This window comes from Cebus imitator, unplaced genomic scaffold (assembly GCF_001604975.1).
Source record: "Cebus imitator isolate Cc_AM_T3 unplaced genomic scaffold, Cebus_imitator-1.0 Scaffold208, whole genome shotgun sequence".
Taxonomy (NCBI): domain Eukaryota; kingdom Metazoa; phylum Chordata; class Mammalia; order Primates; family Cebidae; genus Cebus; species Cebus imitator.
Genome location: NW_016107523.1, coordinates 1,610,129 through 1,636,259, shown reverse-complemented (window position 1 = coordinate 1,636,259; position 26,131 = coordinate 1,610,129). Strand labels below are relative to the sequence as shown.

Genomic DNA, 26,131 nt, shown 5'->3' with positions numbered 1-26,131 from the left:
CTTTGAATAATCTATGATCCAAGCAAAAACAATAAACATTTAATATTCAATATCATAGAAGAGACTAAATAATAGTGATAATATATACTATGGGGTTTTTACAAGGATACTAAAAACTAGAAAGTACATACGGCCAGTTTTTGAAGACTTGATAACATTTCATTTTGATCCTTAAAGCCAGTTGTATGAATCTTGTTCACTGCATCTTCTTTTTCTGAAAGCCATGCACTAAAAAGGCACTGGAAGACATTAAAGAATTCCAAGGAATAAATAATTAAACATAAATCTTTATTTTTCCAATTTAATATCCCCCATGTCTTTTACAGCTAGTTTCTCACACATGACTCACCTGTTCTTCAGTAAGACGCTGCCATTTGAGAAGAACGTCTTGTAAAAGAACCCAGCGATCTTCTGTCCACCTACAGATGTTTGCCCATCGATCTCCCAATACCTGGGGAAGAGACAATCAACCACAGTATCAGCAAACAATTGTTAACTACATTTTTATTAAAAATGAAATGAATCATTTGCCAAAGTATCTGAGTCTCCTATGTACATGAGAAGTTGGAAAGGGCACTCTTCCTGATCTGCTTACATTTAAACAAGTGGTATGTCTTTCATTTGTCTTTATCTCACCAAGTTTTGTACCTTTCCTAGAAAAGCAAAGATACTTATAAGCAATATGAAGTGGTTATTATACCACTATATAAAATGTCTCCACAGCAAATGTAAGATAGCAAAGATGCACATATAGAATTAGAGAGGATTTTGCAATGAGAACATGTAAAATGTGTATCTTCCTTAGGTTTGAAAATATACCTTAAAGAATAAAAGTCTAACTACTAAACAGAATGCTTCAAAAGACTCTTAATTGAGGCAATCTTATGTAATGAAAATTGCCTACTGTCTGGATTGTAGAAGACAATTCTAAGTTAGACTCCATTCATAGGTAGATTGTTAATTTTTCTCAATTATTATTATAAAAGTATTAAAATTTTCTGAGTCTAAACTACTTTAATGAGAAAACTGTTATAATCTCTGAGTAAAAACTACTATATCATTAACATGTTACTAATGTCTAAGAACACAGACTATTTTCACACGTAACATAAACCAACTTTCAATGATTTTTGGATGGGAAATATGTACTGTGTTGCTTTCTGTGCAAAGAAGGTGTTTAAAAAATATGGAATTTACTTCAACTTCATTAATATGTACCTTACAGCCTAAAACTTCAAGTTTTTTGACTTTTTCACATAAACAAGAAAGTTATTATCTCATATACAGGAAGTTTAAAGCTAGAAATATCATAAAATACAGACATGCCTTATTTTATATAGAATAAGAGCTAGAAAAAATGTAAGCCATATTTTTGAAAAATTTATTAAGTGTCTATAAGTCTCATAATTTCTATGTTACTTGACACTACATATATGTATCAACCCATCTAGAAGATATTAACACATGATTTAATCAACAAGTGAAATGGGCATCATGAAAATAATCCACCTATTTCTTTTCTTTGTTTGAGATGGAGTTTTGCTCGTTGCCCAGGCTGTATTGCAATGGTGCTATCTCAGCTCACTGCAACCTCCCCCTCCTGGGTTCAAGCAATTCTCCTGCCTCAGGCTCCCCAGTAGCTGGGGCTACAGGCATGCCCCACTATTCCCAGCTAATTTTGTATTTTAGTAGAGATGGGGTTTCGCCATGTCGGCCAGGCTAGTCTCCAACTCCTGATCTCAGGTGATCCACCGAACTTGGCCTCCAAAATTGCTGGGATTACAGGTGTAAGCCACCAGGCCTTCCCCTAATCCACCTATTTCTGAGTGACTTAAAGAGTCATGTTCCTTAAATTGTTTGATCCATGATCCACCTAAAGAAAATACACACATGGCTATATAGAAGCCTGTAAACATTTTTCTACAGTATTAAAATCATCATGGACTTATACATAGTTCAATTATGAATGAGTTTTCAGTTTTTCTTCATAAATATCAATGTTATTGCTTTCAGCATAACGAAATTTTTTCCTATTTTGTAGTTTCACTCTCTTATTCAACTTATTTTGAGTTATGTTAGTTTAAAATAAAAGCCATAGCACTCAAATGGTGATGCAAGATGCCCACAGGAATTGTGTCAGCTTAAATCAATAAATTCAATAACTTTAACCATCTAATTATTATGAACGAGTATATGCAGGTTTTTCTAAAACATACTTTAAGTTTTTTTTAGTGAACTACCTAGTGACCTTGTCAGTACATGTCAGGCAAAATGGCATTTAACAAAATGGCTAATAGGTTAGTTGTGGGAGAAAAAAGCTTTGAATGGAGAAAATCTTATCTCTTAACTATATACCATCTGCCTCATGTGATCATACAGATCTAAAAAGTCAAAATGTGGGAAATTTATTGTAGCCCATCAACTCCAGGGAAGAAGACAGTCAAGGGAAGAAAGAACATACTCAAGCTATAGCATCACATTCATAAACAAAATAGAGACTTCCAAGTGAATATAGCATGTTCTCTCTAGTGCTATAAGACATACAGATAGTGTCCACTGAAGCAGCATTTTAAGCTTGTAACCCCAATAGGTGGAAATGTATAATTTATTAATTTTACTGGGATATTCTATAAAACAAATCCAAATAAAGATCCTCTATTCCAGGTTGCATAAGATTTTCAAATTTACCGAAATTCTGAGATGTATTAATGCAATGCATTTAATATTGCAGTTTTGTTCACCGTATGAATGAATCACAAAAAACGAATATAGTAGTTCCCCTTTATCCACAGCGGACATGTTGCAAAATCCTCAGGTGGATGCCTAAAACTGCAGATAGTAAAAAACCCTATATATACTCTTTATAAATTTATTTTTCTTTCTTCATAATTTCACGGATAGAAAATTCGTTTTTACCATAGATTTTGATAAATCCCAGCATATGGTTTTTTTCTTGCCTTATTCAGTTGGAAACTGTTATCTTCTCATATAAAGAAAACCCTTTACAGTTTTTCTTGGGTGTATTTGAACTGCCGATATAACTACTCTTGTACTTTGGGGCCACGACAAAGTAAAATAAGGGTGACATGAACACAAGCATTGCGATATCATGACAGTTGATCTGAGAACCAAGACAGGTACTGAGTAATGGGTGGCTAGCACTGACAGCATGAAGATGCTGGGCAAAGGGGTGACTCAGTCCTGGTTGGGACAGAAGTGGGATGGCACACGATTTCATCATGCTACTCAAAACAGCATGCAATTTAGAATGTATGAATTATTTCTGGAGTTTTTAATTTAATATTTTCTGACAATGGTAGACTGCCAGTAATTGAAGCCAAGGAGAGCAAAACCATGGATAAGGGAGAAACAGAGGGATTGCTGTAATTTACTACTCTTTTAAGCACATAGGCAACCTATTTAAGACAACTATTTAAAAAATATCACTAAAAGTATCCTTTGTATCCAAATAATGATTGTAGATAATTTTGATAATTTACTGAAGCAAGTTTATGATTCAGCTAATATTTAACTTACAGTTAATGATAGCCATCAATGTATTCATTCATCAATCATGCATTTATTATATAACAAATATGTATTGAATATCTGCATATGCCAAATATAAAAAGATGTTACAGGCTGAATTGTGTACTCTAAAATTCATATTGAAGCCCTATGCCCCACCTACTACATGAGAATGTGTCCATATTTGGAGATAGTGCCTATAAATAGGCCATTAAGTTAAAATGAGTCTATTAGGGTTATCTCTAATCCAATCTGACAGGTATCCTTATGAGAAGATGAGATTTGGACACAGTGAAACACCAGGGATCTGTGCAACACAGAGGAGAGACCATGTGAAGACTCAGGAAGAAGGCATTCATCTGCAAGCCAAGTAGAGAGGCCTCACAAGAAACCAACCCTTGCAAGTACCTAGGTCTTGAACTTCTGGCCTCCAGAATGGTGAGAAAATAAGGTTTTCTTGTTTAAGCCACCAGTCCATGTACTTTTTTAATGATACCCCTCAAAAGGAATAATACAAAAGACATTTAAGATAGATGGATTCTTTTGTAAGAAATATGTGGCTAACTGCCTGTTAAAGAAAATAATAATACAGGCCAGGCACGGTTGCTCACGCCTGTAATCCCAGCACTTTGAGATGCAAAGGCGGGCAGATCACTTGGGGTCAGGAGATAGAGACCATCCTGACCAACATGGTGAAACCCTGTCTCTACTAAAAATACAAAACTTAGCTGGGCATGGAGGTGCGTGCCTGTAATCCCAGCTACTTGGGAGGCAGAGGCAGGAGAATTGCTTGAACCAGGGATTTGGAGGTTGCAATGAGCCAAGCCACTGTACTGCAGCCTGGCGACAGAGCGAGACTCCATCTCAAACAAACAAACAACAACAAAAAAAGGAAATACTAATACCAACCCCTTAAAGAATTGCAAATATTAAAGAAGAATATGTATTGGCATGTACTTCCAATTTGAAACGAGTTATATAAGAGTTGGTGGTTATTTACATTTTGCTTGATCATGGTTCTTTTATCAAATCCAAGAACTGCCAAGGGTCTTATATTTTACTATGTTCACTCTAGAAAGGCACCCACTAAATCTTTACAAATAAATGTTTAGTCTTCAAGTATATTCTTTAAAGGTTTCCAACACAAGAGAGTATACATATCCCTTAGTAACATATTCCATTGCTTAAACCTATCTTACTCTCAGAAAATACTCAATGAATTGAATCTAAGTCACTTCTGTAGCAATGCAGGCATGGTGCTTTTTACCGATCTCGGTGAATGAGAAATTACTTGCTCGTATGCTGTACACATCTACCCATAGATTTTTGCAATGCCATATGCACAAGTATAAATAGATGTACACAAAATGCTTGAATTTATGGATTTTTCTATTTATTGCTTAGCAATACTGGCCTTAATTTGAATTACAAAGAATGAAGCAAAGCAATTGGAATATTCCCCCTCATCTCTAGAATCACTCAAAGATGCTGGTTCCTGTCTTTCCTGAATAAGTGTAAACAAATTGTTAAACAAGTGTAAGAAATTGGATCAAATGTGACTAACAGGAAGCTAATATATTTCTTAAAGAACCACTGTATTAGAATTAGAAACCTCTTCTCTAGAGAAATAAAAATATGTAACTTCAACTCAGTGCTTCTCCGAGTTTCTATTTATGTCTAGGAATTCCTTGAGCTTTTAGAAATAATACATATATTTATAGAGCTAAACACTATACACATAGATGTAAACCCAATGAATTATAAAGCCTCACAAAATGATAAGAGAAGTTATTTTTTATTTGTGCTCTCGTCTCAGCAATAAGTGAAGCTAAAGGTCAGCTCACTTTGTCTAACATATTTTCATAGACTAAATCACAACTCCATTATCATCCATGCTCAGATCCACAAAGGGGAGGATTTTTTCCCCTCATTTAATTCAAATCTCATATTGTTATACGTGCCAAGGACATTTCTCATCTGAATTCCTTTGTTTGGTTGAGTTGGTATTTCAATGCAAAAGTGAAAAATGGCTATTAAAAGAACATTTGGATAAAGGTAAATGAAGAAAATTTGACAAGCCTGGGAGGTAAATCTTAAATACAGTGACCCTTGAATTTATGGAAGCCAGGGATGGAATATGAAACCTAAACTGTGCCCATAAGTATTGGCATTAAGAGACAGAGTGTTCCCAGGCGTATATCCACTAAAGTAGGAATAATTATGTACCATGGACCACACAATGCATCAGCAACTGGGGTTTACGAAAGAGGGAGGCAGAAAACAAACCATCTTATTTTATTGCAGGTTAAGACCCTATAATATACTCTGCTAAATGAATTTGATGTGTAATGAACCTTCTGAAAATCACCTATATCTTGATTTTTCTTTCTTACTTTATCAACAACTATGCAGTTAAGAAGTATAAGCAACTTAGTCTTACTGATGGTGAAATGGAAATCACATCAAATAACACTGAAAAAAAAAAGAAATACAATCCTTTATGAGGCTAGAAATGTGGCAGAGTCTTACTGGATAGCATTTAGCCAAGGGTGTGGCTTGATTCTCAATTTTACATGTTTCTACAAACTTAACTGAACAAACATAATATAAAATGGTGTACCTTATATCTTCACTGTCTAACATATGTTACAGGACAGATAAACCAATTTTGATGAGAGGAAACACTCACTGAAGGTTTTTTGAAAGTATAATTCTTCTATATAAATGATCCTGTAACATATCCTGTCTGAATTCAAAGAATTCAAATTCAAAGAATTTGGAAATTCACTTCCAAAGGGGCAGGTTACAGATGAGGAAACTGACAGATTGATGAAGAAATTGTCTAAAGTCACAGAAGGCACATTACTGAGTGTCTAGGATTTGACTTCAGATCTATTTCACTACAAGTTCATTCTCATTCATAATGATATTCACTCAGCAGAGCATTCATTATAAAAGATATGCCTTCCAATTTGTGCCACATAACCTATAAGGAGATACATGGATGCTGAATCCCTTTGGAGTCTTTTCATATTTTGTTTTACCAGAAGTTTGACTAGGTTTAACATTTTATCTAATCTGCTTGACAAAGATTTAAAGCTTAATATTATAATTTCATCTAAAACATTTGACATCATAACTCTATATTTGTTTAATCACAAACCGTCAGAAAATACTTGCACTTCCAGTTTAAGAACATCCGGACTTTGCCAGGATTTATTTTTAAAAGGTAAATAAGACTGCCTGATTTGTTGATTAAATTCTGCCTTTGTGATTGTGCTGAAAATGTAGTGAGATTTTAACTGGAAGCAGAATGTTCTTCTCTATGCTATTTCAGTCAGTTTCATAGATTATTTATTTGTATGAGTATACAAAGTGCTAATGAATAAATCTGGAAAAGCCTTTTTGTTGTTGTCACTGCTGTTATTATTTGCAGGATGTTATTTAATGTTTTTTGGCAGCTTAATAAACTCTGTATTCTCCAGCTCCCACCAGTCTATTCAACTGGGATCCAGAAAATAAAGAGCAGGAGTCCTAAGAACATTCCAGCATAACGGTATTCTTTCCAGCATTCATCACATTCCCAGGCATTCCTTGGTAGCTTGAGGTTTCCTCTTACTGTTTTATGCCTCGCAGACTCTGAGCTCCTTGAGATGGGCTCCCTACCTTCGAAGTTAACGTCTTGCACAAATGTCACAAAGCTGAACAGTACCACTGTAGTTATCCACAGTAGGCTTTTTCCCCAATTTTTGTCTTAGAATCATCTTTTTGGATCTTTAAATCTGCTAACCTTTACATAAAGTTTGAACTTCCTGCATTCTCACTTCACTTCTACTGTTGCCCAACTTTGTAACATCTGTGAACAAACTCAATCTTGCTGTGCTTTAGTTTTTCCCACTAGTGAAATGGAGATAATAGTACCTACCCTCCTAGCCAGGTAATTGCTAGGGTCAGATAGATCAATAAATGTGAAAGTGCTCTGAAAACTGTGATGAGTTATTGAGATGCTTGTGTTGGTAAGGATTTAGGGTTCAGTCGATAAAAAAAAAAAAAAAAAAAAATCAGCCTTGATTCCAGATGTGATAAATCTGGAGTATGATAGAATTTTAACATAGAACACAGTGAAACATTTTAGAAGGACACTAAATAATAATTTTTTTGGCATTTCTTCTATCGTTGATAAAGCTTATGTTTTGTACAAGAGTTGAAAAGTTTTCACCTTTATATTTTTAAACACCAGGGCCATGTTCCAATAGGTATCTTTTTTTTTTTTTTTTTTTTTTTTTTTTTGACAGAATCTTTCTCTTTCTCCCAGGCTAGAGTGAAGTGGCACGATCTTGGCTCACTGCTACCTCCACCTCCCAAGTTCAAGCAATTCTCCTGCCTCAGCCTCCCAAGTAGCTGGGATTTCAGGTGCACGCCACCACATCTGGCTAATTTTTGTATTTTCAATAGAGACAGGGTTTCATCATGTTGGCCAGGCTCATCTGAAACTCCTGACCTCAAGTGATTTGCCTGCCTTGGCCTCCCAAAGTGCTCAAATTGCAGGCGTGAGCCACTGTGCCCAGCCTCAATAGGTATCTTACTTGAAAATAAGTGTGTATAAATAGGTATCCCGCTATGCCTCCTGTCAACTCTTGACATCAGAACTTTTCATCCACAAGAAATCACAAATTCTAACATGCATACCTAATAAAATGCATACAATAATCTAGGTGTAAGAGAATGGGTAGTAATGGGGACTGTGGCTAAATAAAGAGCCTATGCTAAAGAGTGCAGGACAACTAGACTCCTGCTGTGGTCACTATGTAGAAAAACAGACTAAGGATCATCAGATCATCTGCTTTCTCCAGAGAGGTTAAAATTCTTTTATGTCACATTTTTCTCAATTTTAAACACTGATAATAAAATGCTATTAAACACCATAGGGACCAAATAGAACTTTATGTGAATACATCTACTATTTTAGATGCAATAGGCCAATTCCTAGAAAGATACAAGTTACTCAAACTGACCCCAAAATGGAAAATCTGGAAAAATAAAATTTTGAAATTCAAATGAAAAATGGACATTTTATGTGTAATTAAATGTATAAAATGTTTAATTTAAAACTTTTCAATTTGTACATTCCAGTTATGAATCAAGCTCCAAAGCCTGGATAATCAGGTACTTAAACCTAGCAAGCATATGACAAGAAAGGAAAATAACAGTCCAATCACTTTCATGGACATAATGGAAAACTATGAATCAAAGAAAATCCAGCAATACACAGGAAGATTATACATCTTATCTAGGTTTAGTTTATTTCAGGAAGAAAGGCTTTTTTAACATTAGAAAACTAAGCAGTGTGATTTGACGTAAAGTAGAATAAAGAAGAAAACAATTATGGCCATCTCAAATTATTTTGGAAAAATATGTGATAAAATTCAGCATCTAGTAATAATAAAACCTCTTAGAGTATTAAGAACAGAACCCAGTATGTGAGGCAAGCAATTCTAAGATCTTCCACAAAACATCTAGCCATCTAAAATGGAGAGAGGAATCATTCTGCCTATACAAACAAACTAGCTGTTAGAGGGTGGTTGGGGTATGCTACTCATAAGATTTCAGGGTGTCTTCCAACTAAAACCTCCATGATCTCAGTATGAAAAACCTGAAATCAGATGCCTATGTAAGGAAATAATCGCCCAGTAAACCCAAAAATGCAAATGGATAATGCTGGCCATTTTGCCTTTCTGACATTTCCTTGGGGATCTGCAAGAACCTCCCCTTTCCCCTCCCTCAATGAGACCATCTAAGTGTGTGTTAAACAACTACAGAATACTAAATAAAAAGTTTGGCCAAAACCAAAAAAAAAAAAAAAAAAACAGAAGGTACATACAACAAACCTACAGGAAAAATTGTACTTAATGATAATTTATTAAAGGCCTTGCATCTAAGAGTTAAAATGAGAAATAAATATCCCCAATATTCCCATGGTACTAGAATATGCAGTACGATACAGCAGGGCAAATTAATAACAAGAAAAATAATTGGAATGGGAGAAAGAAAACTGTCATTACTCAAAACAACTTGTATATGTACATCTGAATAATACTATAGAAAATGTATTCAAATTATTAAGTAAATTTAGCATGGTCACGGGATACAAGGCCAAGAAAAAAATCAATTGTATTTCTTCATATCAGCACAAATAGAAAATGTAATTTCAAAAAGATATTGATAACAACAGCAAAAATACCAAAAACCTAGAAATAAATCTCAGAAAAAGTTTAAGAGCATTTACATTAAAAACTAAAAAACATTATTGAGCGAAAATAAAGGCCTAACTAAATAGAAGGCTATTCCATATTCACGGATTGAAAGACTTTATATAATAAAAATGTTAATTCTTTATAAATTGATCTACAGAAGAAATCAAATCCAATTAAAACTATTGCAGATTTTTTTTGCGTGGCGGGGGGGAGGTGGAGGGGTTCACAAGCTGTTCTTAAAATTCATATGGAGGTACAAATGGCCCAAAATAGTCAAGATAATCTTTAAAAAGGAAGAAAATAAGATGGCTTTTATTGACCAAATGACCAAAACAAACTTAAGGTAACTAAACTCTAGACAAGTTTTTATTTGACTGTAGGCTCCTGACTTCTCTTTTCTTAGAGCACTTAACTTTAGGAAAACTCACAACTATTAACATAGTCTCTGCCTCTTTGAGATGTAAACCTTTTACAACTCAGGATTATCTTTCTCAAGGACCTAGAAGCCATCTCTTTGAAACATAATTGTTAATGATAGCACATTATCTCCCAGTCTCTGTTGGAGGGTAGGAGACTAACTTCATTAAGTTCCAGTTAACACTCACAGACGGCTGATCACCATCCTAACCCCTAATACTTTTCAGTAGTCTTCTACTAGCTCTCCCCAGTGCTTAAAATCTCTCCTGCCTTTTTTTCAGTAGAATTGATTTCCATCTCTCTTCCCTATGGCAATAGTCTTGATCCATACTCCAGTAGTCTTGAATAAAGTCTTTCTTGCTTGTTTAACTTCTGGTGCAGTTTTTCTTTTACAGTATTACCAGATACAGGCCGGGTGTGGTGGCTCACAGCTGTAATCCCAACACTTTGGGAGGCCACGACCTGTGTATCACCTGAGGTCAGGAGTTCGAGATCAGCCTGACCAACATAGTGAAACCCTGTCTCTACTCAAAATACAAAAAAATAGCCAGGTGTGGTGGAGGGCACCAGTAATCCCAGCTATTCCGGAGGCTGAGGCAAGAGAATCACTTGAACCAGGGAGGTGGATGCTGCAGTGAGCTGAGATCTTACCGCAGCACTATGACCTAGGCAACAACAGCAAAGCTCCATCTCAAAAATAATTACCAGATATTAAAATTTATCATAATGCTATAGTAATTAAAACAATATGGTATCAGCATGACAATAGGCAAGTGGAGGAATAAAACTGACTAGAGTCCATTAACTGATCCATGCAGGTATAGGCATTTTATTTATAATATGAACAGCTTTGCAATAAGACCATCCTTTCCTCAATATTCTACAGTTTCAACTGGTTGTTTCAGTTGAATCTATATGGAAAAAATGGACATTCATCCCTTTCTCATACCTGTAATAATAGGTAGATTGCAATATGAAAGGTAAAACAAAAAGTTCCTATATAGCAACCCAGGACAACGGCTTCAGAATTTTAAAGTAGAGAGTTTGATTTTTAAACTGAGGAAAAAGTAAACATAACAGAAAAATATTGAAGCGGAATATGTTAAACTTCTGTTTATGAAAAAATATTTCATTAAGGAGTGAATAGACAAGGCACCCATTCAAAAAGAAAAATGTAATGTAAACAACAATTACTAACCAGAATATATATAAACTAAAATAAATCACTAAAAGATATATGAAAACTCCAGTACAAATCAGGCATTTCACAGAAGAGTTAATTTAAATGCCCAATAACAATTGAAACAGTATTCAACTTCATTGGTCATCAGTATATATAAATGAAAAATGAGAGATGACATTATACAGCTACCAGAAAGGCTCAAATTAAAAAGTTTAACAACCAAGTATTCAAGAAGATATGAAGCACTTTGTACTTTCATTTACTACTGGTGAGAATATGAATTTATTCAACTTTGGAAAACCCTTTGTTAATATTTTGAAAGTTAAATATGTATATACCCAATGGCTAAGAAATTCTAATCTTAGGTATATACTTAATACAAAAGCTTACACATATACACAAAAATGTATGTAAAATTTATGTTCATAGATGATTTATTTGTAATGTTTCAAAACTGGAAACAACCCAAATGTTCCGAACAATAGATTATGTAAAATGTGATATGTTCATACAAAGTAATACTATCGAGCAATGAAAATCAATGAAGTAATGCTATCTACAACATAGTGATTTTCACAAATATAGTATCCAGTGGGGGAAAAAACAGTTAAAAAACTGCATATATAAAAGTTTCATTCATATCAAGTTCAAAATATAGCAAGACTAATTTGCAGCATTATAACTTAGGATATATGTTACCTTTGAGGAGGTCAGAAGAGTTTATGATACCATAGGGCTTGATGGAGGGTTCCTGGCTGCTGGTAACACACTATCTTTTTATGGTACGATACTTCTGTAATAAGTCTTTAAGCTACAATTATAATTAGTGTACTTTGCTTGATACTTCAATTTAAAGAATACTATAAAGTTGTTTTTTGTTTGTTTTTTTTTTTTCAGAGACCATCAACAGATAAATAGATAACTGGCTATATATACATAATGGAATGCTATTTGGCCATAAAAAGGAATGAAATAAAGCCATTTGCAACAACATAAATGGATCTGGAGGTCATTATGTTAAATAAAATAAGCCAGGCACAGAAAGACAAATACCACATGTTCCCACTCATATGTGGGAGCTAAAAAATTTGATCTCATAGAGCTATAGTTTAGAATGACAGATACCAGAGACTTGGAAGGGTGTATGGATGGAATGAAGGGAGGTTGTTTAATAGGTTCAGACATACACTTAGATAGAGGAATAAGTTCTAATGTTTATCAGCAGAGTAGGATGACTATAGATAACAACAGTGTATATTTCATAATAGCTAGTAGACAGGATTTTAAATGTTCCCAATACATAAAAATGATAAATACTTGAGGTGATAGATACCCTAAATACCCTGACTTGATCACTATATGTTCCGTGGATGGAACAAAATATCACATGTACTCCATAAGTATCTACAAATATTAGGTATCAATAAACTTTAAAACAATTTAAATGTATTAACACTGGCATTCATAAAGAATATTATTGTTCCAGCATGCTTGCTTATATTTCTCCTGTAATTTTGTTTGTTGGGCATCGTTATCACTATTATCTTTGAGTTTCATTTGATAATTTTCCATGAGACAATTTATTATTCAACTCATAAATCATAAAGGCAGAATAGAAAACAGGTTGTGTAATCAAGAGATTGTGTTCTTTCAAATCTACCTAATACCTTCTTGGCTAAATCAGTCACAACAGATCATGTATTATCATAAACTGAAATCCAGTGTTAACTCTACACTTACAGTATGTTGATTTTGGATGTTCAAATTTCATTATTTAATTTTTTAATATGTGATACAATTTGCAATTGAAAAACAATGCACATATTAAAGGTGTTCAAAACATACTCAAAAGTTTTCTAATAACGGGACTATGTACCATTTTATACGTAAGTAAATAACATTAAAAATCCAGTTTTTCAAGCATACTAGTCACAATTCAAGCACTCAAAATAGCCAAATGTGTATAGCAACTTCCTTATTGAAGAGTATTTTTCTAGGAAAGAAAAAAAATTTATATACTAATGCAATTGAGTATGACAGGTGTTTATATATATAGTGCTTATATAAACTATATATATAAACTCTCTATATAGCTATATATATAAACCATTCTCTTCTAGAACAGTGTTGTTCTAGAAGAGAAAAATACATACTAATGCAATTGAGTGTGACAGGCACTAAAATAAATAAATATATATCTTTATATTGCATAGATATATATTTGCACTGGTAAATTTAACTCATCCATGCAAATGCTATATATATATATATACACACACATATATATATATATATATGTATATATGTGTGTATATATATATTCATATATATGAATATATGAGTATATTGCATTTTATATAGATAGATAGTATTTGAATAAATGAGTTAAATCTACAGGTACAAATACATTACTTTGGTAGATAGGTTTCTGTATTCCCTTTTTGCTGATGAGTAAACCAAAATTGAAAAAAATCACATAATTTTCTCAAGGTCACATAATAATACCTACTATAAATTTGAGATATTAGGAGAAATCCCAGGTTGAGGTGTCACACAAATCTGAATACCAGTGTCAGCCCTACCACCTGCAAGCTACATGAACTTGGGCTTAGCTTCATTATGCATTGGCTTTCTCATTTGTGATATAGGGGCAGCATTACATAAAACCCCTGAAAAATAATAAGCAGGTTAATAATTACAATTATTGCTTCATGAGCAATAATTGTTCATGCTTAGCTTTGTGGATTATTTCCATCACATTTAAAGTTATCTTTTATTTTTAAAAATATGTTTAACTCACCAAATATAAAATTAGGAACTAGAGTGAAACATCAAAATATTTCAACCATATTTCTCTTCATAAATAACTTCTATTTCTTAATTTGATAGAGTCGAACATTCTATCGACGCTTCTTTCTCATACTATCCCAAAGATATGTGCTATAAACACTTTCAGTTACATAACTGACATTTAGACTATGAGAGAAAATCAGACTTTATTGTCTTTCTGAACAACTATCTTTCACAGTATACCGTTTACTTTCCAACTGGCTTTGTTCATTGTTTTAACCTTCTCTTTGTAACTGAGATATAGCACATTCACTTTGTAACCTGTGTGATACTCACGTTTCACAAGTTAAAACTCTTAATGACACTAACAATATTGATAACAACGTCCAAAAAGAAATTACCATTAAATGTCTGGTACTCTTATTGTCTACTTATCCAGATTTACTTTGTCACCTTTGAAAATTATCATTTTTGGTCAAAATAACTAGCACAATATAGTGTTTGACTTCTTTATCTTTTCCCATTACTTTCAGATGATTGTTTTTCCTTGTGAAAGCAATTTTGAGAATCATGCTTTTAAATATGAAGTTCTCTACAGAATGAGGGAGTATGATGCTTCTTGTAGATAAGACTGGACAGCATTTTCTTTTATTTTCTTGCACTCCATCTTTATACAATTTGATATTGGAAGGGACTTTGGAGGTTATCAAGTCTAACTTCCCACTCAGTATGTAATCTCTTTTAAAACATACTTGCACATGAGATTCAGGCGTGTGCTAAATATTATTAATGAAGAACAGCTCGCCACTTCTCCACAACCCTTATCCCATTGTAAGAATGCTCTGGGGTGATGGTGATAACAGTAACTAATATTATTGCTTACTATATTTCAGTCATTTTTAAATGCTTTAGCCTCTCAACTACCCTTTTATCCTTTACAGATATCCTATAATGTAGGTTCTAATACAATCTTCATATTAAAGATGGAGAAACAAAAGCCAGGAATGGTTAAGTGATTTGCCCAAAGGTATACGGTAGATAAGGAACAGAGCAGGAATTGTCTATTTCTAGAGTTTCTCCTTTTAACCGCCTTACAACAAAAAGCTCTCCTTTTTAAGATAAAAATTCTTTCTTGGAATTATATCCAACCATTTGCTCATAGGTTCATTCAGTTATCTTACAAGAATTACTGATTACTTATATCTGACAATGGCATGCAAGAATGTGTAAGACAGATCTCATGGAACTTAGATTCTAATAAAAAAGTAAAGCACATTAATATTAACTGCATAAGTATATGATAGGTGCCCAAATGGGCATAACATAATTAGGGTACAGACAAGCCAGAAAGAGGGAGTAGTCATTAATAGGTAAGTGGCCGATTTCATGGAGGAATACTTGAAATGAGTTTTCCATACATAGATGAAATTATCAAAGTAGATCTTACAAAGTAGAGCAGTCTGTTTAAATCGGGTGATTTGTGCAAAGAGGCGATAACATACAAGGTATCAGAAACAGCCTGTAAGAATCAAATGCAGGTTGAGGGACATAAAGCAGATAATACGAGACAAGTCTATAAAGAAGGTAGGAGTCAGATAACCAAATACCTTGTAGGCCATGCTATCAGAATCTGTAGAAGACGGAACGTGACTCAGGATTGCAAAGAGAAATGATTAGATAGGCTCTTGGTAGCTCACACCAAGTTCATTGAAAATGGATGGAAGAGCGGTAAGAATGAAGGCAAGGACTTCAGGGGCTTATGATATGGCCTTTACCTTGAGAAATGGTGACGGGAACAAAGATGAAATAATAAATACAAGATACAGTTAAGAAATATTTTGACATTGCACGCCGAGGGCTCATAAGGAAAAGGAAAGAGATGAATTTGGGATGACTCCAGGTTTCTGGTATGGGTGTCATGGCACATGGTAGTACAGTAAAAAAAATAAGAAATGCAGTAAAGAAAGCAGGTTTAAAGGAAGGCAAGTTACAATGAGTTAAGTTTCATCTTGCTGAGTTTGAAATGTTTGGACTTCAAAGATATATCCAGAAGATAATTAGAATATAGACTCAGGAAAGATCTGGGCAAAGATATCCAGAGTTACCAGTTTTTGTCTGTTTCTGATATTATGGCATTTTGAAAAATCACAGAGTAAGCACGTTCCTTTTTCACCATGGCAATAGTGCTCATGTGCCACTACCTTCTGATTAGGTTTTTCAGTAAATAATCCCCTATTCTACAAATATTCTTCACAGGATGCTGTCATCTGAGAAAATGCAGCTAAGATAGAGTACTAATCATGGGCCTAAAATGTCATGTATTCAAAACAGCAAAGAATATAGTTACTAGTTCTTGTAATCTAGACAGTATATCACAATCTGTGATTACATTAATTTACTAAGAATCTATATCATCCTTCTTACTATGAAGCTTGTTTCAAAATAAGCATGTGCACTTTTCTCTTTCTCATATAGGCTTATGTTTATGTATGTATATTCATATACATAAAGATAATACACGTGTACAAAGATATATGTATGTATATGTACATATATACTCATGTACATAAAGAGATGTATATAAATGTAACTATATATTTATACCTATATTCATATAGACACAATTATATGTATTTTTATACACTTATATTTATAAATATTTACATTATAGATGGAAAGTCAGATCTCAAACTAATTCAATTGATTTATACTAATTACTTTTTTAAAGAGCAGTAACATTTCAAACTATAAACATGACTTTTCTGACTTAAAACAGAATTGGATGTAACATTTGTATATTATATTCTAACTTTACAGGATATTGCTGTAAACCTTTTAATGTAATGTGGGAGCAGAAATACTCCATTAACCACTCCTACAGGGGTGCACTTTAAACAGAGCCCCAGCTAAATCCTCAAATGGCTTCTTTCCCCAGAATTTTTCCACACTACAGGTTGAATAAAGATGTATAATCATTTTCAGTCCAATGCTCTAGCAAGTAGGTCAGATACTAGGAAGGAATATGTTAAAATACAGACTCATCCACCAACTCACACAGAGATAGAAAGACCCACCTTGCCAACAAATATAGTATGGGGAGGCTTTGCTAAAACCTTTGGGAGAATCAAAATACTTCATATTCATTCCATTCCACTGTCCCAGCCAATTTAATAAGTCTAACAAATTATTTGTCTTACTAATACCACAAAGTATTTCTACAAATTGCTTAATGTCATCTGATATAAAGTTGGTTTTCATGACTCAATTTCAGTGAATGTAGCTTACTTCTTAGAAAACTTTCTCATCTGCAAAAATTATTGCTTTATACAATAAACATGTTTATTAACTTCATGAGATGAGTGAGAAACCATGCCATTGTGCATGGTCTTATGTTTAATCATCTGATCCAAAACTGTGTTTTCCAGGTTTTCCTTCTTGAAAATAGAATACTTGTTGTGATAGTTAATATTATGTGTCAACTTGACTGGATTGAGGGATGCCTAGATCACCGAGGAAGTATTGTTTCTTCTGGGTTGTCTGTGAGGGTATTGTCAAAGGAGACTGACATGTGGATCAGTGAATTGGGAGAGGAAGACCACCCTCAATGCGGGTGGGCCACACCCAATCAGCTGCCAGTTAGGCAAGAACAAGCTAGCAGAAGGATAAAGTAGCTTGCTTGGTAAGTTTATTCACTCTCTTCCTGTGTCTTACAGGGCAGTTGATTTCCTCTCCTCCTGCCCCAGGACATCAGACTCCAGGTTCTTCAGTCTTTGGACTCGGAAACTTACACTAGTGATCTCCCAGGGGCTCTAGGAACTTTGGCCTCAGACTGAGTGCTGCACTGTCAACTTCTCTGGTTTTGAGCCTTTTGGACTTGAACTGCACCAGGCTACTAGGTTTTCTTTTCCCAACTTGCAAACACTTTATCATGGGACTTCACCTTGTAATCATGTGAATCATGTGAGCCAACTTTCCATGATAAACTCCTAAATGTGTATTTTATCTATCATCTATCTATCTATCTATCTATCTATATCTATGTGTCTATCTATCTATCTATCTGGCATCTAATCTATCAATCATCTGTCTAACCTATCTAATCTATCAATCATCTATCTATCTAATCCATCCATCCATCCATCCATCCATCCATCCATTCACCCTTCCTTCCTGTTGGTTCTATCCCACTGGAGAACCCTAATACACCCTGTCTTTAACCGTTCTTTATAATTATTTTTATTAGAAAAATCAAAATATGGTATGATGGTCTTGCTATGTGGCCCAGGCTAATCTTTGAACTTCTGGGCTCAAGCAATCTTCCTTCCTTAGCCTCCCAAAGTGCTGGGATTACAGGTGTGAGCCACTGCACCCTGCCTCATTCGTTTCATATACTTTTAATTCACCAAAATGTTAGGCAGTAACGTCAATATTAAAGTCTTTCAACAAAATAATTCAAATACCTTTTATATGCCAGAAATTCTCTTGGTTCTATGACCATAGAGACCTCCAATACATCTAGTTGGCTCTCAACTTTTAACTTATACAGAGGAACATATCTAAAACTAGGGTTTTAATGGCTTTGCTTTTTCTCTGGAAGATATTTTCATTAGAGCATCTTCTGTAAGCTATGGGCTTAATCAAGTGTCTCGGCTTTTGTTTATTAGAAACAGTTATCTCCCTAGAACAATAGGTTTTCTTTGTGTTCTTTTTATAGTCTTTTTTTCATGCAGGCTTTTTTTTTTTTTTTTTTAAACCATGCTCCCTTGATCTACCATTTATCCATCCTAGAAACTCTACTCACCATTCTCCCTTATGATGGCAGCAGCAGCCTAACTGGAGTGGCCACGGCAAAGATGCCAGCTGCAGTAGGGGAGCTGTGGCCAGGGCTGTGCACTTTGTGGAGCCAGCGAGACCTGGGAACAGGCAGGAGCCCTGCTCCCTTCTGAGTTGATAGGGTAGGAGCTCCATGCTCCCAGGCACAGCTGCAGCTACCCAGTCACAGCTCCAGACCTAGGCATTCCTGCACTCTTGGGGGCCTGGGAATCCCCTCCACCCTGCGTGCTCAGAAGTGCCTGCTCCCACTCCCTGGCCTCTCCTCTCTCCAGGCACGGGTTCCTGAGCAGAGCAAAGTTGTGTCTGAGCCTGTGTGCTGTTGTAACCTGACCATGTGTGCTTGGGGCAGTGCTGACATACCAGCCTCCTGCTGCGTTAGGCCCTTTGGATTTTGGGCACTGATGAGCATGGGACAGAGGCTGAATGAGGACTAAGGGTGGCTCGGCGTGGGCCTGCATGTACCCCTTGTCACAAACTCTCTGGGTTCCATGGATGGCATGTTGATGGCAGCAGAAGGCAGACAGGGTCCTGGGTAGAAAGGGGCAGGTCCACAGAGAAACCCCTCCTTCAAGTCAGAAATGGACAGAAGCCTGGGGGCTGGGCTGCCAGTTCTGGGTGGAGTTTGTAGCTCAAAGTGAGAACTTATGGTGCTTTTTTTGGGCCTACCCATGGATGCCCATGGACCAATTAGCATGCAATTCCTCCCTTCTGAGCCCATAAAACTCCAGACTCAGACAGACTCAGACAGACATTGGGACTACCAGCCACAGGAAGGAGCTATCCACTTTGGGTTTCCTTGATTCTTCATGACAGTCTGCCTGCATAAAGGAGGAACCCAACACAGGTCTCCTCTTCACTGAGACCTGGACACTCCCTGGGACCACCTGCCTATGGAAAGGAGCTACCCACCATGGGTTTCCTAAGAACTGTTCTCTCACTCAATGAAGCTCCTCTCCACCTTGCTCACCCACCCTCCAGTTGTCTGTGTACCTCATTCTTCTTGGACATGGGACAAAAACTTGGAACCTGCTGAATGGCAGGACAGAAAGAGCTGTAACACAAACAGGGCTGAAACATGCCCCCCACTCACCATGTTGTGGGGAATGAGAAAGAGAGAAAAGCTGTGGTCCTTTACGGAGCCCATAACATGGGGCTTCTCAAGACAGGGCTGTGACATACTATGACATACTCTTTGGGGCTCTGTGGTTCCTGGTGTCTCTGAGCTGTCAGGTGCTACTGCATTCCCCTTGTCCAGACATTGATGTCTACAGCAGAAGTTGCTTGTGGTACGTCTGGTCCAGCCACAGCCTCACATGGAACTGCCACCTGTACTGGCACCTGGAACTGCCTTCCACTGCAGCTTGCATGCCTGGCTGTGCACAGTGGCCAGGTCCCATGCTTGCTTGATCACATACCCCTTGCTGCTCTGTGCCTGGCTTTCCCTTGGCAGGCATGGGATCTGGGCTGGTAGTGCAAGCTAAGCACAGCCTGCCAGGCTGAGTGGGTGGAAGGAGCCCAGTGGACACAAGCAAAACCCAGGCAGCGGTGCCGCCTGCCACAGATGTTTCTGGCTGGCAAAGTGACACCCAAAGGATCCCATGACACTCTATTATTTAGATCTTAGCTTAAACATTACTTTCCTTTGGAATCATCTATTGCCTTGAAACCTCAATTTAAGTAAGAATAATTTCCCTTCATAAAAGCTTACTTTTTTTTCCTTTATAAATAAGTTGCATCCATTCTTTAACATTTGCACATTTAAAAAATATTTTATTAATGTCTATTTTCTATACTGGATTGCATGCCCCAAGGGAGCAGTTCCCATGCCTACTCACCTATGATAGTGACCATGGATGCTGAAAAAGAATTAGCATTCTTTTTTGAATAGGAAGCCTGAGATATGGCCACCATTGTTCCAGGGTTCCAAGGAAGGTAGTAGGCTCTCAAATTACCCACCCCAACCAGGGTAGTTACAAATTCTCTTTTCTTCACTGTTAAACCTGTTACCCAACACAATCAATCCCTGGGACATAGTAAAAACATAACAAGTGCTTGTTGAAAAAACATTAAAATGGGATGTGGAATGCTTAGGAAGACATATAGTAATGACCTCTAATACTGAAGACTCTCTGTATATTACCAATGTTAGTTATAAAAAAAAGATTTTTCAATAAAATTAGTTAACTGGCATCATTGCCTATGAAACAGACTCTCTAGGCACTGATATCCTGGAAGTCTCTAAAGTTAAGGACAAGACTGTAACCTATGGTAACATTGCTGAGGCACAAGCTGAACCATTGAGAGAGGGAATAAAATTAATTAGTAAAGAATGCACTTTTCAGAATATTAGGCTTCATAAGCTATGCCGTCTTTCAGAATCCCTAAGCATATATTCTGACTTGTCTTTGCTTTTCTTCAAACGTTTTCCAAAGAAGACTCTAAAAGTGTTTTAAAGTTAGAGAAATTTTAACATATCATCATAATAGAATTTATGATGATATGTATTGATAGAAATAAATACATGCAGATATATTCTTTTGAAAGTATTGTTAGAGTTCTAGCTCAGAGTGTTAAGTACACATCTCTCTTTCTTATTGGACTAAATGGGGACTTCTCTTCCTAGTTTCTCCCATCTGCACCTCTTTACTAAAGACAACTGGTTATTCTTTTTGAGCCTCTGGATGGCATTTCAACAGAATTGAAGTGAAATGGATCTGACAAAGGGTTGATATCCAGAATTTACAAAGAACTAAAACAGATTTACAAGAAAAAAAACAAACAAGCCCATTCAAAAGTGGGCAAAGGATATGAACAGATACTTTACAAAAGAAGACGTACTTGAGGCCATCAAGCAAATGAAAAAATACTCATCATCACTGGTCATCAGAGAAATGCAAATCAAAACTACATTGAGATACCATCTCACGCCAGTTAGAATGGCGATCATTAAAAAATCTGGAGACAACAGATGCTGGAGAGGATGTGGAGGAATAGGACCACTTTTACACTGTTGGTGGGAGTGTAAATTAGTTCAGCCATTGTGGAAGACAGTGTGGCGATTCCTCAAGGACCTAGAAATAGAAATTCCATTTGACCCAGCAATCCTGTTACTGGGTATATATCCAAAGGATTATAAATCGTTCTACTATAAGGACACGTGTACACGAATGTTCATTGCAGCACTGTTTACAATAGCAAAGACCTGGAAACAACCCAAATGCCCATCAATGATAGACTGGACAGGGAAAATGTGGCACATATATACCATGGAACACTATGCAGCCATAAAAAACGATGAGTTCACGTCCTTTGTAGGGACACGGATGAACCTGGAAACCATCATTCTCAGCAAACTGACACAAGAGTAGAAAATCAAACACCACATGTTCTCACTCATAGGCGGGTGTTGAACAATGAGAACACATGGACACAGGGAGGGGAGCACTACACACTGGGGTCTGTTGGGGGAAATACGGGAGGGACAGCGGGGTGAGGGGAGTTGGAGAGAGATAGCATGGGGAGAAATGCTAGATGTGGGTGATGGGGAGGAAGGCAGCAAATCACACTGCCACGTGTGTGCCTATGCAACAATTTTGCATGCTCTTCATATGTACCCCAAAACCTAAAATGCAATAAAATTAAAAAAAAAAAAGACCATGTGGAATGTGAGACATCAGGGAGAAGGAAGAAAAGATATAGGATGAGCACTTAATACTAATAACTTTTGAGGAGTAAGTTATGGATGACCAGACCCTGCCTTAATAAAAAGCCGGCTAAGATCATTCTCTGATTCCTGATGATTGTTTTTCTTTTAGGGGATCTGTATACCTGTTTCTCTTTCCTGTAATTCTTCTAATTACTTCTATCAGAATCTCTCTCAGTCCAGTATGAAACATATTATAGTCCATAGTCTCTGAAGTTACCCTAGAATTATCACATGCCCAGGGCATTTGTGTTAAATTTATTTATGTTTTTAGGCTTATCTATCTTTTAATACTTTATTATTTCTCCTTACTCCTCTTCTCTACCATCTTCTCTTCTTGCTTTTAAAAATTAAGCTAGGTAAGACAAGTTTGTATCACTTGCAAAGAACCTAAGAAAGAATAATAGCTGTTTCAAAGTCAAATGAAATCAGAGCACTGCAGGACAATTCCAGCCAAGGGTTAAATAAGGTATAGAATTCAACCGTGTATTCCTCTGGGACTGAGGGAACGGATGGGATGGAAAGAAAGAAAAGTTAGAGCAAGGGCTTTATCTCCACTTGATTCCTTTTAGTGCTGTGATTTTAGATACTAGTCTAGTTATCTAAAATTCATCTAACACTAAAGAGCTATATAGAGGCAAAATGAGAATAAAGAAGAAAAGAGATTGAAGGGAAAAGAGAAGGCTGGAAGGCTGTAGCCATAAAGGGACAAACACTGATTGAGTTTATGCAAATTAGGGATAATCAATACATGCAGCAATATTTAGTAGATGTCGAGTAAAAAAAAAAAAAAAAAAAATACAGGCAGAAAATAACATGAAAATGAAAGCAAGTAGGATAACAAATCCAGAAGGGTTTATGCCCACCACACAACTCTGTGAGTTCTATGGACTGTTTTTCAAGATGCCTTAATCCTACAAGCATCACCTTGGAAGATTTATATTGAAAAGCTATTTGAACAATGATGAAATGGGTGCCTTGAGTTGTTATTTTGAACAAAAATACTCTGTGTCTTACAAAAATATCTGTGTTTAAATATTTTTTTAGCCAGTAACCTCCCTCCAACCTCTGCTTCCCAGACTTACTTATTTAATATTTATTGAAATTTTCTGGTAAATACTGAATATTAAATTTTTACCCATCTGTAATTAGTTACCATTGTATCAGAATTATGAAATTCTTTAAAGCACAAGCACTTTAGCTGATTATGAATGTGTGTGTGTGTGTGTGTGTGTGTGTGTGTGTATAATATATAGGATCATATATTTGATAATATATATAAAATCTAGGGTCATAAGCTTTTTAGATCCCTAAATTTTATTGAAACATAAGCAATTAACATGGATCAGCAGTATACATTAAATGTTCTGTTTTGACCATGCCCAGCCTATTTGTTCAAAAGTTTTTCCCTTTGTCATTTAATGATGGAGAATTAGATAACATTGTTGGAGATTAGCAGTCTAAAGTAGTATCCTGAGTAAATGACATTTCACTAGAATTATTAAAGAAAAAAACACTTCACACAAAAAGAGAAGAAAGCAGAGATAAGACTTTAGGAAAGCGTGTTATAGGTTAGGTAGGAGAAACTATGTTTAGAACTGCTTTGGTCTGATAAAGCCATTTAAACCCACATTGATTGGATTCTTGGACATACCACTTTTACTTTTGTCACAAAGGAAAGGCAGGCTTTTGATAGTCAGAATGAATGCATCAAATATAATCTACACTTACATACATTTGTGTGTGTGCGTGTGTGCGGGCAATCACTCTGAACAAAAATTTAATGTGTTTTCCCTTAATATTGATATTCTGATATATATGTATAAACTCTATTGAAACTTTTTTATAATAGAAGTTTATTTTTCTGCAACAAATATTATAAATATATATATATCCATATTCATAGTATAGTTATTCTAAATAATAAATTTTCATATTTTCCCTAATGCTGATATTTTGGTATATGTATACCTTATCAATTTTTTATGATACAACTTTATTGTTCTGCATTTGGAAGGAAAAACAAAAATATTAAAATATTCACACTGTCTTTTATTAAAAGGTACTAGCTGTGTTTCTAAAAGCACAACTGCTACAATTCAGGTAGGAAGAGGGCTTAAAAGGCTCAATGTCTACTTCAACCAGAATCCCATGACTTAAACACCCTGCTATGCTTTCATAGAGACTACAACTGAAGGCTACCAGAATATATATAGTGAAACCATTCAATGTTTCATTATTTAATTAAAAGTAATTTTTCTTGTGTTTTTTTATCTTTGTCATCTTTCACACTGTAGGTTTGAAGAGGATGTAAATATTAAACAGCATGCCCCAGACTAGTTCTCTAATATATGTGATTCAGTATAATTTTAAAAATGGATCTCCATTTATGTATTTCCCCTAGGCCAAGAAACTCATGTGAGGAAATAGTGTACAATGAATGAAATGGCAATTTGCACAAATGGGAAATAATTTGAATTATTTCTAATAAATATATTGTATTCTAAATTTCATAATATATAAATAGCATTCTAAATTTTTAAAATACTTTTCAAGTTATAGTTCTTTTAAAGGACATATTTAGTTTATTAAACAAAATAATCTGACCTTAAGTTGTTCTTCCAAAGCAGCAGTTGCATGATCTCCACTAGATTCATCAACTACCACCACCATGTGGGTGAGAGAATTGACCCTGACTTGTTCTTGTTCTAGATCTTCCTGAAGCACCTGAAAGATAAAATGTTTTAAAGGAAATTAAAATAATAGTCTCATATGTATATTGAAATCATTGGCTCTCAAATGGTGAAATTTATTTCTACTACATCTCAGGTAATGCTATTTTTTATTAAACTAGAACCATTCCAAGCAGATTTTCTGCTATGATACTTAGCAAAATTTGTATATTTCTACTGTCAATTTAACTGGAAAGTATATAGGGAAGACATGCATTAAGAAAGGTACTGTAGGATGTTCTACTTCTCGTCCCACCCCCTTTCACTTTTTTAAGCACTTTTCTTCTAAAATTATCAGCACTTTTGGCATTTTCAGGCTCTTCTCTACAGAAGTTCTCCATTACCATGAAACTAAAACAAAAGTCTTGATCCACAAACCCATCCTGCTACTGTCCTATTATGTGTTCCTCTTCACTGAAAAAAAAAAAAAAAAAAAAACGTTTTCTACAGTTAGTATTTCCACATATTTATCCTACTATTCACTTCGCCCACTATCACACTTTTATAAAGGACATCGTTAATTTTCATGTTCCTAAATCCAATAACCATTTGTTATAGCACCTTACTTGGCATGTTGATTGCTAACCTAATTGGCAACTCCTTCATTCTTGACACCATCATCTCCTCCTAGAGCTCATGTAACACCGTCTCTAGATTACCCTCCTATACCTATGTGCTATCTTTTTTTTTT

General features: G+C 35.4%; 1 protein-coding gene across 7 annotated transcripts in view; it reads right to left on the bottom strand.

Annotated features, from left to right (window-relative positions):
- The window catches only part of DMD (dystrophin), a 2,133,401-nt gene that overhangs the window by 1,496,331 nt on the left and 610,939 nt on the right, over nucleotides 1-26,131 (bottom strand). For all 7 annotated transcript variants that reach the window (XM_017548497.2, XM_037745683.1, XM_037745686.1 and 4 more), the window contains exons 13-15: nucleotides 25,316-25,435; nucleotides 350-451; nucleotides 132-239 (exon numbers count right to left, since the gene is read on the bottom strand). In XM_017548497.2, the coding sequence (XP_017403986.1) occupies nucleotides 132-239; nucleotides 350-451; nucleotides 25,316-25,435 (330 nt within the window). The remainder of the gene's footprint in view (nucleotides 1-131; nucleotides 240-349; nucleotides 452-25,315; nucleotides 25,436-26,131) is intronic.